The sequence below is a fragment of the Hetaerina americana genome, unplaced genomic scaffold (genome assembly GCF_022747635.1).
Source record: "Hetaerina americana unplaced genomic scaffold, ioHetAmer1.1.p SCAF_1, whole genome shotgun sequence".
In the NCBI taxonomy this organism is placed as follows: Eukaryota; Metazoa; Arthropoda; class Insecta; order Odonata; family Calopterygidae; genus Hetaerina; species Hetaerina americana.
The window spans coordinates 37058667-37073890 of NW_027286069.1; the positions used below are offsets into that span (position 1 = coordinate 37058667).

Genomic DNA, 15224 nt, shown 5'->3' on the forward strand with positions numbered 1-15224 from the left:
CAATTGCATCTCCTAACTATCCTCCACGGACAATGGTCATTTGGTACCCACCAATGCGAATGAGTAATTTCAGTCACGCTAGAACCGCGTGATGACCCGTGTACGTACCTCTATGAACCGTACAATTCGGCTTTGCCCATGTTTTGGAGAGCCAACACAAGTAGCATTATTTCATTGCTTCATCGTTCATTAAGAATGAAAGTTATCCCGGAGCAGACTTTCCCGATTCATTATTAGACACCAAACTTAATGACTAATAAATAAATACTAATAATGATGTTGTAAATGTTACTCAATATGCCCAACCAAAAGGTTAAATTTTCGAGTAACTGTTTAATTACCTCATTTATTTTTTTAATCAGTTAAATTTTTAACTTAGTACCTTTATTTTATCGGGAAAACTAGGGAAAACCTAGAACGTTTATTCGTCAGACAAAAGGGATTACGTGGCAATTAATTCAGGTTGGTACACGAGCTTATGCGAGTTTCAATGGGAGAGAACGAGAAGACTCTAACCTTAACATAACACTTTTAGCCAACAATGCAAAATATAACAGATATTTAGCTTCCTTGTATAACAAATTGAAACATTCTTTGAGAAGTGTACAGTTTTTTACTTTTGGCGGGAGTAAAAATATTTGTAATGTTTTAACTTGAAAGTTGATTGTGATTTAACTTACCTGAAATAATATTGTGGAGCTTCAAGTTTTTGAATTAACGCAGTTCAAAATATTTTACATCAAACGTTGACCATTTATATTTTTCCGTTGACTTCCTCCATTCTGCTCACAATGCATGATAAGAAGGGGTCGGTCCACTGATGGAAGAATGGAGACGAAATAAGTGAAACTTTTACTTTCCCTACAACGTTGATTAATTTTTTCCGCCAATTGATAAAACGCAGGCCACAGGAGAGTAATTATTTTGAAAAAGTCTCTAAGGTAAATGAAATGTGTTTAGGTGACTACATTAAAATGAAATTAACATAAGCAACCAAGTGATTTTATCCGACAAGATGGCATAGCACTTGTGCATTAAAATAAAACTACAGTTAATTCCAAGCAATGATATGAGTAGATTTACAATTTTGCACCCAACTTTTATCACGAAAGCTGGCTGTCGTGCATCTATATTCAAATATTCTGCAACACACTTCCCATTGATCGGTAGAATGGGCCAACGATGGACTGACCAAAATACAGATAATGCACGGTCTCACGCCCAAATCACGCACCGATTATCGTGGATTTGGCAGATGATCGGCTGGTAGTTCGGAATATTACCAAAAGATCACGAATTAGATATCCATCGTGAATAAATAAGCTTGACGGATATAATTAAATTATTGATGAACAATGCGTCCAATTAATCAATACGATACATGTTTCTTATTTGTTGTGGCGTGAATATTTTCGAGAACATGAAGTGAATTTCAGGACGTATTTTCAAATTTGATTACTTGAGAGCCGAACGATATTAACTTAAATATTAACAGTTTAAGGATTGATGGCACTTGAAAAGCTGAACAAGTAATTCTCAATGAAATCAAATGCAAATGTTATTCAGATAAAATCAATTGGGTACTCTTCCATTCAAAATAATTTGTTAAATGGCTATCCTGGAACGGAAGAAGAGAACTTGAAAAATATTTTATCATTGAACAATTAGATTATTATGCATTGGGAAACATACTAGTGTATGTTTCTGAAAATAATTCAAACCAAAAGCAAAGTAGCTTAGAGTGTAGCAGGTAGCATATGCTTTATATTCAATAAGGTATGACAACACCAGTATCCTAGACCGTGATCCGACCGTAGTTTCAGCAGACGATTGCAAAAGCGTCATGTTGACATGGTGCAGATAGAAAAAGTTCATTTGTTTTTCCTGTAAGTCGTATGGAGGATAACAAAAGTTTCGCAAAAATTCTACACTTAATCATCATTGGGTAACGGATATTTTATTTGATGAGACCATTGGTTAAGAAGCGTCGTTTATTTGAATCTCCCAACACGCATTTTTTTGCCAACAGTCGTGTAATGTGGCATCACTGGCCATAACGTTGTTTCAAGCGAGAAAAACTTCTAAAAAAATGAATCCCCGATGCGATACAAGGGATGACAGCGTTTTATTCCGAGAAGTTTCATTTTGACATTTTCCTATAAGAAAATCAAAACTCCTGTGCGGATTTCTGCAACCCTTATGCACGCTAAATGAATACATACACATGTATATTTAGTAATTAGCCAGATAAAAGCGAGAGACTTCCTTCCCTTGCGGGACGGACCCTACATGATGTTAATTAACAATAAAAGAATAATGTATTAACTATTACATTAAAAGGGGTCTTGGAAGACCAGTGGGCAGAGCGCTGGGCTATTGAACTGAGGGACGGAATTATATTCCTGGAAACGCCTATGGGTACCCTCAGCGTCACCTAAGCTGTGTGATTTTCCGGGTACAGATCTGCGGCACTCAGAAAGAGACTTAACTCCACCCCCCTTATACTTTGAGCTTGTGAATTTCACACGCCGTTGGAATTGGTAATAGATGAGTTCCATCCTCACTTACCCAACCAACCTTCAGGTTGATAACTGTGGGGTATTTTATCAATGTAAGATATAATGTCACTTAGTTGTCCAACCACAGAGGATCACCCAAATGAAAGCATCAATGCCTTCTAAAAGATTACAACCCCACGACCTTTCGGTAAAACGAAGCATGGATAAATTACTCGCCGGGAAAATGCAAAAAATTCAAAACTCTCGCACTATCATTTTCATCGCAAACTCTGGACATTTAAAAACTTGTCGATTGACTGCTTTCCTTTGTGTTTTTACCACCATTAGATTCACTCCGAAGTGTTCCACATCGCGTCTTACAAATTTAAAAATAAAAAAAATTCAAGCCGAAAACCTAATCGATAAAATGAAAGGAGAATGTTCGTCAGTATTTTTTGGAAACCAACCATGATTTGCGAATGCAGGGCCTCATGATAAATTACCTCAAACAAAATCTCTCTTCAAAATCTCAAGATTAAAGAAGCGGTCTGAGCTATCTGCTAAACGGCATTCAAGCGATCAATCTACTCCTATTTTTGATCAGAGCCAAGCCTACATAATTCCTAGTGAGGATACCGCAACGAAAATTGAAATTAAAGCAGCAATTAAGTTGGCCCCGACCCAGAGGCCTCCTCGACTAATAGCAAACTAATCTCGAAGTTTCTCAGGGCACGATGCTATCAATAAAAAAACGAGCAGAATAGAAATTAACTCTCTAATCTATTCAAACCTAAGTCCTTAATACCTTCTCGCAAGGTTGCCTCTTGTCTCGAAGGAAAATTCATTAACATGATGATAGAAGTCAACAGGAGTGCGATACTAATTTAAGTTTTTCTTTCTACTTCAACGTTGAACATGAAGGCATGATACATTTACACTCTTACTTCTCTCTCTTGCTAATTTTCTTGCACCATTAATCCTCATTCAGGACCCACAATGTCTAATGTCCGTTTCATTTCTCCCATGTCTTACTTTTCACTCACCAAATGTCTTACAAATTAAGTGAAAAATTATAACTGCCATAAATGAAAAACACAAGGAGGAGTTCCAATTAATGGTAGGTAGTATACTTTCAGACTTATTCAAATTAATGAGGTCCTTAAACAGCATATATACCTAGTAAATTTAAACAATAATAGGTCCATAGTAAAAATATGAGGCCATTAGACACACCGTGAAATGTACACACCGATGTTAGCATAACGTCTATCATTATAATGATGAGATTTAAATACTAAACAGCATTCCTTACTTGGGATAACATAATAGTGCCAGAGATGCCTACGCTTACAAGCTTTAAAAGGCGCCGACAAAAGACAAACAGCTAGATTAATTGGCAGACTCCATCCCTTTGACCCCATGTCTTCAACGAACCAATCGGCAACACGGAGGGATGAAATTATAGTAGCATAAAGTGGAACATGAAATCGTCCGCACTTAATGATTCACTATACTGTCCTTGAATCCAAATATGCGAGATGTACCTGAATATGTTCCTCTTTGAGAAGCTGAATGTCTATATCAAATATCATGCTCGCCAATGTTCCTCTTGGGTGACTAACATTCACAACCAAAGTTTCACGGTGGACGTAGGGGAGGAATCGTCCTCAATGAATCACTGTCTTCTTTCCGAAGGGTTCCATCAATCGGAGGAGGAGGAAAGGCGAATGGAATAAGGCTCCAATGCTCCCATTAATACCATTAAATGTGTAGCTTTCTATGTTCACGGGATGACATTTACCTCGTGATTCACTTCCTATAAAATGTTACACTGCAAACTAAAACAGATCGATTGCTTCCATGTCCAATTAAAACATTTCTGATTCTCTCGAGCATTAGTCTTAGAGAAGCTTTTAGTCCATTTTGCACTGAAGTAGGTTTGCACAATACATCAAATAAAAGTTGCCTTGGCACAGTGTCATAACTAGTTTTAGTCGTAAGTAAGGTTCGTGAAGGGCCCGCGACGCCAGCGGATCGAAAGGGTTTCTCCGCAATAACTATCGTGAAGCATGACGTTCACGCCTTTCAGATCAAAAGTAAATCAAAATTCGTAGGTTACTAGGTAAATTGGAAATTTGTATTAAACAAAACCTAAAAATGAGCCGTTAGCATACCACCTATGGACAGATATTTACAATTCTGAGAATGTTTTGTTTACATATAGTCGCGGCGAATTGATGAAAGTTGAGATTTTTCTTTAGGAATGCTTGATAAATACATTCCGCTTAGGGGCCGGGCCCGCAGAAAGTAACTGAGTTGGCTAATAAAATTTGCAAAAATTCGTGGATAACATTCATAGTTTTGTTGCAATGGTAGAAAGCACGTTAGTTAAACCTTAAATCATAAAAAAAACTAGAATTACGGATAGGAATCCAATTACGGCCATGTATTCCGTCAGAGAGGTATTTTATTTAAGTTGATGTTTGCAATACAAGACCTCAGTAAGAGTAGTTCTAAAAAAATCTACTTCAAGGAAAGCATGGTTAGAGACGCCTTCAGAATCGTTACACTCTATTTACTGAAATTCACAGGTCTTTTCTTAATCTGAAGAAAGAGACCTATCATGTTTCATGTGAATAGGAATATTCTTTAAGAAGCAAACGGAGATTGATGCGTAGAAAGATTGAAGCTGTGAAGGTACCAATGACTACGATCCCTCGCGACGATAGAGTCGTTGCATTTCAAGAGTTAAAAACAACGAATCGAAATCGCTCGACTTACTCTGTCGCCTGGGACTTTGGGCTACAGCGGAACCGTTGCGACCCGCCCATGACATTCTTCCGCTTTCAATTAAAAGTCACGGGGACCCCTCCCATGAGGGGGCGCCCGAGGATCCGAATGCACGAGGAAGCAGCGAGGATAAAAACTCGAGTGGGGGGCGGAGGGGCCTTGGGCAAACGGGTGAATGCCCACCGTATTTATTTGTGGGTCAACGAAACAGCTGCACTTCCACGCCCTGCGAAGCCGATTCCCACAAATCATTGGAATGTACAGAACTGATTTTTAAATGAGGAACAGGAAACCACAACTCATTCGGTCGGAGCACTGGAATTAGGACTCATCGTAATAGGATAGGTCCCAAAACTTAATACTGAAAATTGAAACCAATATTTACTGACTTACAGACCATGCGGGAGTGCATCTGGTAATAAAAATGAACAATCATGTGTGGATCAATCGCAATGCTAGGAAGAAATAATTTTTTAATGCTACATTATTAGATATACCTTTAATCACATGCATAAATTAAGTAAATAGTTTTCTTAAAAAATTAGAGGGGCTCCTTTGGATTGAAAAAACCAAGTTTAACCTAGTCTACGCACAGTTGTTTGTATAAGTAATGGCTATTTCTTCTGCGCCATAACTTTGACGGAGAAGGCTATCCAGAGTTGACTGGTGGGCAAAAATACTAAGACTTAACCCTCTAGAAGGATCATCGTTGTGTTGGACATTTTATTGCAGATGACACTGATTCAAAAGCTCCACCCACGGTGCTCCAAATAAATCCTATTCAATAAGATATTTATTTTCCACTCATTAGAAACGTATATGCGCAAATAAAACCACAGATTTTATTGTTAATAATTTAAAAGAAAAAATAATTTACTTGCAAAATCTATGTAAATGCTTCGGGACGGACAGATAGTTGTAATATTGCCATTCTATAGAAATAAATAGCCGCTGGTGTGGTTTACATAATTCTTATGTGCATTTCCTTTGGAAGGATCATATGATAATCCTTCTTAACTGCATCTTCAACAAGAATAGTTCTTTGCTCATGTTATGTTAAACCAAACTCGATCAAATTGTTTAAGACAATTTTGCAAAGTATGATACTTTATTTATTTATTAGATAAATATAAACATTTTGCACGAGGGATTTCCTCACTGTGATTCTAGAGCAGAAAATTTTCGCTTTTTCAATTGCTATTCCCTGAATCTGCCCTTCGGATTGCAAACTAAAAGTTTTAAAGACATTTCTTTAAGGTCTTCCATCAAATTATCGTTGAGTTAGCTTGCCCTGTTGCATTGTAGAACAGTGTACATAAAGTGTGTTTCAGAATGATTCGCAAAAAGAAGTGAATGCTCCGCTCATGGGATAGTGCGTACTCACCCGAGCGAGCCTTCGGGGGAGGAAATGCATGGGATACATCCGTCAGAGGGGTATATTTTCGAACGTCTGCGATATTTCCATTGCGTTCCCCTGAGCATGCCACTCACTCAAATGAAAGCACGCCCAAATGGCGGTGTTTGATTTGTTCCCTCTCTCCCCGCGCCTCTCCGGACGATAAACATGAATTTGCATGCGCGCTGTTGTGTCTGCACCTCCCACTGGAGGAACTAGCTGATGAGTTGTAAGCTCCGGAGAGTTCCTACTGTTTCGCGAGCCACTGGGAGCATAAAAAGCGTCCTATCTCCTCGGCTTCATCTCTCCACCGCGAAGGCCCACTATGGGCGGAGAGGATTAAATGGGACCCCGCGAGGACGCCGCGGTGACTGGCACGCGCACTGTTCATGAAGGAACGGTTCGAGCCCTTCTGAAGGCCTATCTGCCAACGCTTTGGTCGCCATCTGGCGTCTGAATCTATTTATAGATTTTCGTCCCATCCCTCGCGGATATGATCACTTGCCCTTCTCTACCGTGTAAGCACTCGCGGAATTGAGCTTTCGCGTTACCATTTTCTTGCTCCCTCACCCCTCCAGTCCAGCGACCGCTTATGTTTCGCGAAACTGAAAGGAAAATATTCCGGCGCGATGACGTTGCACATCTTTCTCGGGTTGACGTCCGGCGGCCGTATCCGCTGATTTCAGATCCACTCCTTTCTCCAGGAAGCAGAGGAAACCACCGTCAAAAAGCAAATCCTCATCACCTATCTCCTCCAAAAATACATAACTTACCGAGCATTTTTATACTTTCCTACTAATCGATTTAATTAATTAAAATTACGCGTTTTGATTTTTTTTATTTTCACTGATGTTTTTCACGAATGGGACGTGGTCGTCCAATTAGTAGATCGTTTGAGTACCGGGATCGTTTCCCGGGGATGCCTCTGAACACTCTCAGCTTCACCCAAGCCGCAAGCTAGGTAGCATATCTTCCTAGGAAACCACACGTGTTCACAGGGAAAGAAACTGGCACCTGTAGCCAGACGTGTGAAACGTGTAAGCCGTTGGGCATGGGTCTAGGTGATGGTACCAGGTATTAAGTGACTGCCCTCAACTATTAAACCAACCATCGGGTTGATAACTGTGGTGATTTTTATAGGCTTCGCACGCCACAGGAAAGTGAATTCCGTACAAAATAGGCTTATTAAAAGGTCGTTGTTCGTATTCTTTACCATAGTGAAGGATTTGTTGAGAGACTATTCGTGGCAGTGCTTACGTATGGCGGCACTCCATACTTGAGTATGAAGTATTTCATTATTATATTTTATTCAGCAGTTTCCATACATATACGATAGTGTTTCTCTTCAAATGGAAAGAATCTTCATTCAAAAAGACGTAACGTAGATGAATCATAATAAAACTAGTATATAGGATTAAACACCAGGAGAATATGTTCATTGGTTTAGTAAGAGAGTAATAGCATTCAAACAGCTTCTGAAAGCACTCAGATTCGATTGAAAACTGTAATTCCTATTTTAATCACAATTTAGCCTCCATTCTGCATTGGCCAACACTTTTTCCACCCTGCAAATGTACTCACTAACAAAATTAAAATTTGTCTTGGAAAAATCACGTTAGATTGCACACGACTCCACGCTCCACTCTTGAGACAGGACATATGAAAGACATCGCCAAACAAACCAACCAGGAGAGGATGTCCTAAATTTTAAACACAATAATTATTGTGATAATAATGGACAAATATTATAATATATATCATACAATAATATTAAGAAAAAATTATAACGAGGCCTAATTTCAGGTTTTTGCCATGGAAATGTATTTATCTAGCAATCATAGAGCGCTGGTAGTAGCACCATTTGTAACAACTTTTCCCGCTGCATCTTCCTCCAATCAACGATTACAATGAAACAATGATTAATTTGCCGTCACAGCTTCCATGGCATTATTTCCATAATGAACTTAAATAATATATTTAGCAGGTGATAATGCTTATTTTTCAACATCAGTAACCCTTGAAAATGACGCCAAGACGTTAAAACTGCGGTTGAAAAGTAAATATTGTGACACAATACAAGTTTGGTTTTCATTATACCATGGAAGCGTTGCACCAAGTGACGCCTCGAAAAGGCACCGCAATGTTGTCGTAAGTAAGCCATAATTATTTCTCAGCTACATTCACAAAGTCTTAGAGTTACCAGAAATAACTATTCATAACGTTCAGAAGTGCAATATTTAAAAATATTACAGCGACTTCAAAATGGAATAATTCATACCATACGTGGATTTCCATCATAGGGGCCATGACTTCCGTTTGGGGTGGAGGAGTGTGAGGGGGGGGGGGTTCTTTCGCATACTCGGACACAACCGAAAACCACCATCAAACGAAGTAGAGTAAGGTCTGCGAGACACGACCGCTCCGCAGACGCAAAACCCCGATCGAAGCTTTTAAACTAACGCCACCCTCCCTCCCTCTCGCTCCCACAACACTCCTTTCCCCACATGCGTTCCAGAATAAATACATTTGGGTGCCCTTTGGCTCCCCGCCACGTACCCCGTTACACCAACACTAATAGGATTACGTCTTCTCGAGATGTCTGCCTCTCCAACCTCTTTCGCCCCTCCTCTATCGCTTTGATGACAAGGCAAACAAATCGTGTCCGAGGTGCGCTCCGGGACAGGCGCTTGCCTCCTCTAAGTATGTATGTACCCACGGTGGGGAATAAACCGAAAAAAAGTGGGCACATCTCGTCGGAAATAACACAGGCGTTGTTTTTTTATCTTCTTCTCCGATTTTTTTCGGTCCAGTGTCTCTTCGTTCGTCTCTTTTTTCCCCTCGCCGCTTTCATCCACGCGAATCCATTTCGTGCGCAAATACCATGAATGGGATCTCGAAATTCCGACGAAATTTTATTTTCCGCTTGAATATGTGAACCAACCGAAAGGATTTTCCCCCCTCCCTCTCTTCGACCGAGAAAATTTTTTCCTACCGTGATTCCAACACGCCATGAGCGTTCTTTACGGGAAAATAATAAAGGAGGCAAGAAAAAAAATCAAATGCCAGCCGTGTTTTCTCCTAGTGGAAACGAAAGGGGTTGCCGAATAACTAAAAATAATGATTTAAATGGCACCATCAACAGCACATAACCTTTTGTTATCGAGAGATGAAATTGCATAATTAGAGTACGTACGGGTGAGCATATCGAGATTGCAATGAGGCAGTAGAAGGGTGATTTCGTGGGACGTTAACTGGGATAAATTAGGAGGAAGAACCTAAATTGAAATAGGTATTGAAGAATCAAAAAAAATTCAAAAGTACAACCAATACCTCCTATTTCGAATATTTAAATTTTCTAGGCTTTCATACATGTAAGCAGCGAAAAAATCAGAAGAAAATAACTCTTAGCGATCGTTTTTTCGTAGCTGCCTGAATGGAACTCTCATTACCCAAAACGGAATCATTATTCTAATGTGAAATCCATAATATTAGGAAAATGTAATTGATATTAACGATTATTACCAAGGAAGACTAAATATCTCAGGGGACGCCCGATATTTGCTGATATTAATTTCCAGGAGCTCACGGCTGGCCTTAGTTTCAGAAAAATATCATCAAATATCTAAGTAAGTAGTACTCAATCCCCGGCCCGCCTGCGGCCAGGGGTCGCTGCTTTCAGTTTTTTAAATGTAACGATACTTTGAATTCCAATTTATACTTCCGTTATTTTAAATTAATTTTAATTAATTTGCTCTTGAAATAAGTTCAGGTTAAATGGATAAAAAATTAAATAATTAAGCTGCTTCAATTTAATGTCTCCTCCTTATTTAATGTATACATTGCGTAATAAAATATTCGTTAAACCTGAAAAAATGTCCATGTTCACTACAGTTTCTATAATGCGCCTGGAAGCTCGGAAAATATCACCTGTGTCGCCCACTGATAGCCCCAGGCTGTACATTATGGATTATGTTAAACTTCAACGTAATTTTTGACCTTCAAAATTTCAGTTTTATTGAATGAACCATTATTAATAACCCTTCCCTAAAAATGTTACACTGAACGAACGTATTTATGAGCCATGTATCTATGACATTCATAGTTTTATTCTAAATGCACTTTGCTTCTCCAAAAGTATCTTTAAAGGTATCGAACATTTCATTATTAAAAAAACGAAATTTGTTAGGATGTCTTAATTACCATACGATATCGTATCGTACGTCAATTCATCCAGTGTAAGGATCCAATCCCAAAGTAAGGTTTTTAGGAGAGACGATTTTTAAATGCCAATAGACGTTTTAGCACTTAATCCAGGAGATGAACGCATAACAAATACTTATTCTTGATAAGCTTTGAGATAAAATCCTAAACCGATTATATTACACAGGAAAATCTTTATGAAGCGACAAAGAGAAGAATAAGTAGTGTCACTCACCCGTCCAGGCTGTTGGCGGCCCCGTCATATAGGGATCTCTGACGGCACTCCCTCGTCTGTGTGGTGACTCCGCCGCCACATGACCGGGAGCACCGCGACCACGAGGACCAGGGGCCCCAGGAGGAGCCCCAGGACGCGTCGCCGCCTCCCCTCCAGCCGCCCCTAGGATTGCCGTCCATCCAGCCGGCGGCGGATTGGGCCGCTCGATGTTTCATCATGCCGCGGCCCTGCAAGGAAAGAGAAGAGGAAATCTTAAAAAGGATGACCTTGATCACGCGGCTTAAAACCGGAAATGCAAGGGCAACGGTTATGAGTTCTCAATAAATGGAAAAGCTAAATTATAAAACAAAACTGAAGGGCACTAAACAGAGCTGGTAAAACCTTTCTACCTTCTAAGTTTTTTAGTCGTAGATGGTCAAATTAATAGGGACATAAGAATATGAATTTCTTTCGGCAAAGAACCTTTTGAAAATTGGTGGGAGCTGATGACACGGACCTTGCGTAAATGTATGAAGAAAAAATAAAGGTAACTTTTAAAAGGAGCGTAATTTTGCAGACTCAGAAATTAGGTTGTTGGGACAAGGAGATAAGAGAGGATGGAGGGTTCTGAGATTTGGGTATCAACGACGGAAAAAGTAAAATGAATATAAGATAGTATAAAGGAAACGAAAAAGTACTGAGCGGGGTAGAGAGAAGCTGACTGTTTGGAAAAATCCAGGAATGCAGGAAAGGCGTTTGTTTGTAGGGCATAGTGAGCGACAATGAAAAATTGAAAGCTGACGGAAGGCAGAAAGTTGGGGAAGGGGGATAGGAAAACATCATGCATGTTGGACGAAATTTAATGCGGTGAAAAATATCCTGATTTAATGACAGTGTTGGCTGTTTAGTTGTTAATGCTGAGGTGAAATTTAGAAGTGTAGATGTGGTTAATCTCTGTGCCCATTCAAAATATACCTTAACTTGTAGACTACCATTAATAATACTTAAAGCAAAAGCAAGGCGATAGGATATTAGATAATTTACATTTTTACATGTCTTTCATCAAATGTCACCATATTTTTACCGTACTTTGAATTTCATATTCACAGGGTTCGATGGATGAACAGGAAATGACTACTTCGCTCTCTCAAGCCAAATAATACCATTCCTTATTTCGATGATTTCATTGAAAATGTCAATTAAACATCTTTAGAACTTATTAAGTAAATATAAAAACTGAAATCTATAGTTATTTTGAATGCTTCAAGGATTTGAGGCTATAAATGTTTCATAATGAGTCATGCTCTACCCAGCGTAGAAATCAATGGCTACGATAAATTCTTGCGTTGAAATTTCTTATGATACGATCAACCTTCACACCGGTGACTGCGGTATGGTTTTTAAACAGGATCAATGACTTCTCACTGAATCATAAATAGAATTCAAAGCCTTGTTACAAAGCTTGTTGGATATTGCTTCCCTTATGGTAAATATTTGAATTTTATTTACGGGCAAAAAAGCCCTTAGGAATAAGACCTTTCGAAAGGTGACCAGAAGCTGATCCGACTTGTTTTGCCCTCATTCCATCCAATTTTTTAAATAGCTTTGCCATATTTCTCATTTCTAGGATGTATGTCCATAATTTATATGAAGAAACCCCGGGGGTGTTCTCAAATGCTTATGGCTCAGTAGAAGACCCAGAAGAGTGGGTGGCACCCGCCCCCCTCTTTTGGCCGAGGGAATGGAAGCCAGAGAAAATGGATGATTTGAAAGTCCGCCTCTTGAAGATTCAGAATATTACAGAATTAATGAATTTACATTCACCCTTATTGAAGTTTATTATCCATGTCCACATGAACAAGTGAACACGAACACACGTTCAGCTACGGATGTTAACCAGTGAGGTAATTTCCTCGTGGTGCACCATTCATTCCTTCTTTGGGCGAGTCATAAGCGACTAGTAAAATAATTTAAAAACAGGAAGAAACTTTCCTCATGGCACATAGTTGCCGCGAAGAAAAATATTTTTAAGAGTGGATATTAATACATCCATCAATCTATCGTAAAACATTTTTGAACCTCGCTAAGGTTCAGAAACATGGTAGCATATTCAATTTCTGGAATGTCATGTGAGTACAACATTTAATTTTTACCAATGTTGATACTTTCATTTAATCCATTTCAAACATTTCCCAACAACCGCGGTTGGAGTGTGTTTAATTTCTTTCCTCTCAGAAATAATACTTTGTTTGTGTGTTGGTCAAGTAACACTTGTCCCGGTAAATTATTTTTATTTTCCTTTCGCTCCTGCTCCATACCCTGTTTTGATTGTTTGGGGCCAGTCTGACTGTTGTAGGGAAAAGCTGACAAATTAGAAAGGAGAGAGAGAAAAACGATGGCCACTTTCTGGCAAAGAAAGGCTCTTCGAAGAAATGGTGTGCCAGTAATGCACTTGATTCTGAGCCAGAAAGCTGCTATGCGGTACAATATGCAGACAGATGTTTATCCAAATAGAGTACCCTTAGAGAGATGGGTTGAGTTTAAGGATAGACTTGTTGAAAGAAAATACTAGGTGGGGGCAGGGAGATGTATGAAAAAGTTGTTTACAGTGGAATGTCGAATGCCCAGAGCATGTACCGAAAAATTTGACAAAACAAGTTGAAAACATGCCTCGTTGAATGATGTCACTCACCTCGCCAATTTTTCTTAGAAGCCTCCACATTTCAGCGAATTTTTCAGAGGGAAATATATGTGTACGTGATTGTAAGATACGTGGAAATGAATCTCCGTGGCAAGAAACGGGTGGTTCACGAGTGTCTACAAGATCTGAAAATACACAAAGGTACTAATAGGAATAGTGACTACAAGTACCTTGGTTTTCATAGCGGTGGCTGCTGATTTTCCTACGAAATTAATATATCCATTATTGTAATTATATATCAATTATAGTTAGGTTATAATAAATGAGAGCATAATTTAAACCTCTAAAGTTCTCATTTTCCTGTCCATTAAATCCCATTGTCAGGTAAATAAAAATTCCAATCAAAACTATTCTTTTCCGTTTTAATTTATGCGTTGATATGCTATGAAAAAACTACGGTGAAAGCAAAAACGTGAGTATTTACTCACGAAAAACATATGTAGCTTATTTTTGTGGATATTAACCACTATATTAAAAAATTAATTGACGTAAAACCCTTAGAGGTGATTAATAAATAAGTTATCACTTAATCAATAAACCGGTTAAAATACGTATTATTTAAGGTATCCTACCTATTTATAGGCCGAAGTAAAAGTGAACTATTTACGTGTCAAGAAAAGTTCCCCTTTGGGCTCTATATTATTTTTCTTCATTTATTGTAACTTCTGCCTTCTTCATGCCGCCTGGGAAACCTTCTCTTTTCCTTCCTTAGCCCGCTACACAACATTTTCACTTCGATCAGCATCACACTACCTTTCAATATTTCCTCTATCCACTTCCTCAGTCTTTTTCGGATTTCCTCCACTAACTTCCACTGTTCGCCAGCCCTAGTTACTACCTAGGCTTTTGTCTTCCTCTTCCAAACTTATTTTCTCTATTCTCCGACTCATGCTCATCTCAAAAGACTCCAATCTACGCTCGTCCGCTTGCCTCAAAGACCAGGTCTCACATCCATAAAGCAATAAGCTCCATTTTAAAATCTTTACGAATCTTTTCTTCACCTCTTTACTTAGTGTAACTATCATCAATTCTATTCTTCTTTTGTAAATTCATGTTTTGCTAGCGCATGTCTTCTCCTTATGCCTGAATTACTATACTCATTTCCAGTAGCATACTACCCAAATATCGTATATGAACTGCTGCACATGATCTAGGCTATTCCCTCCTAATTTAATGTTCAATCTAGCTATAATACTTATTTAAAGAGAATCTCTCTACACTTTCTTTTGTGGTAATCCTTATCTCATACCTTTCGCATGGTTCCTGTAAAGCACTCAATTATAGCTGCAATTCCATAGCTGTCGGACTCATCATTCCTTTATCATCTGCAAAACTAACTGACTTAGTCATCTCAGCACCCGCTTTTATTCCCAGCACAAGCCACCCTTAAGATAAGCTCAGTATACCTGTATATGTCGATGAGTA

At 38.8% G+C, this 15224-nt stretch overlaps 1 protein-coding gene across 1 annotated transcript in view; it reads right to left on the reverse strand.

The window, feature by feature from the left end:
- Positions 1–13820, reverse strand: part of LOC139697408 (papilin-like) — a 170202-nt gene extending 156382 nt beyond the window's left edge. The window contains exons 1-2 of the mRNA XM_071596097.1: positions 13791–13820; positions 11120–11346 (exon numbers count right to left, since the gene is read on the reverse strand). Of these exons, the coding sequence (XP_071452198.1) occupies positions 11120–11346; positions 13791–13820 (257 nt within the window). The remainder of the gene's footprint in view (positions 1–11119; positions 11347–13790) is intronic.
- Between the last annotated feature and the right edge of the window lie 1404 nt (positions 13821–15224).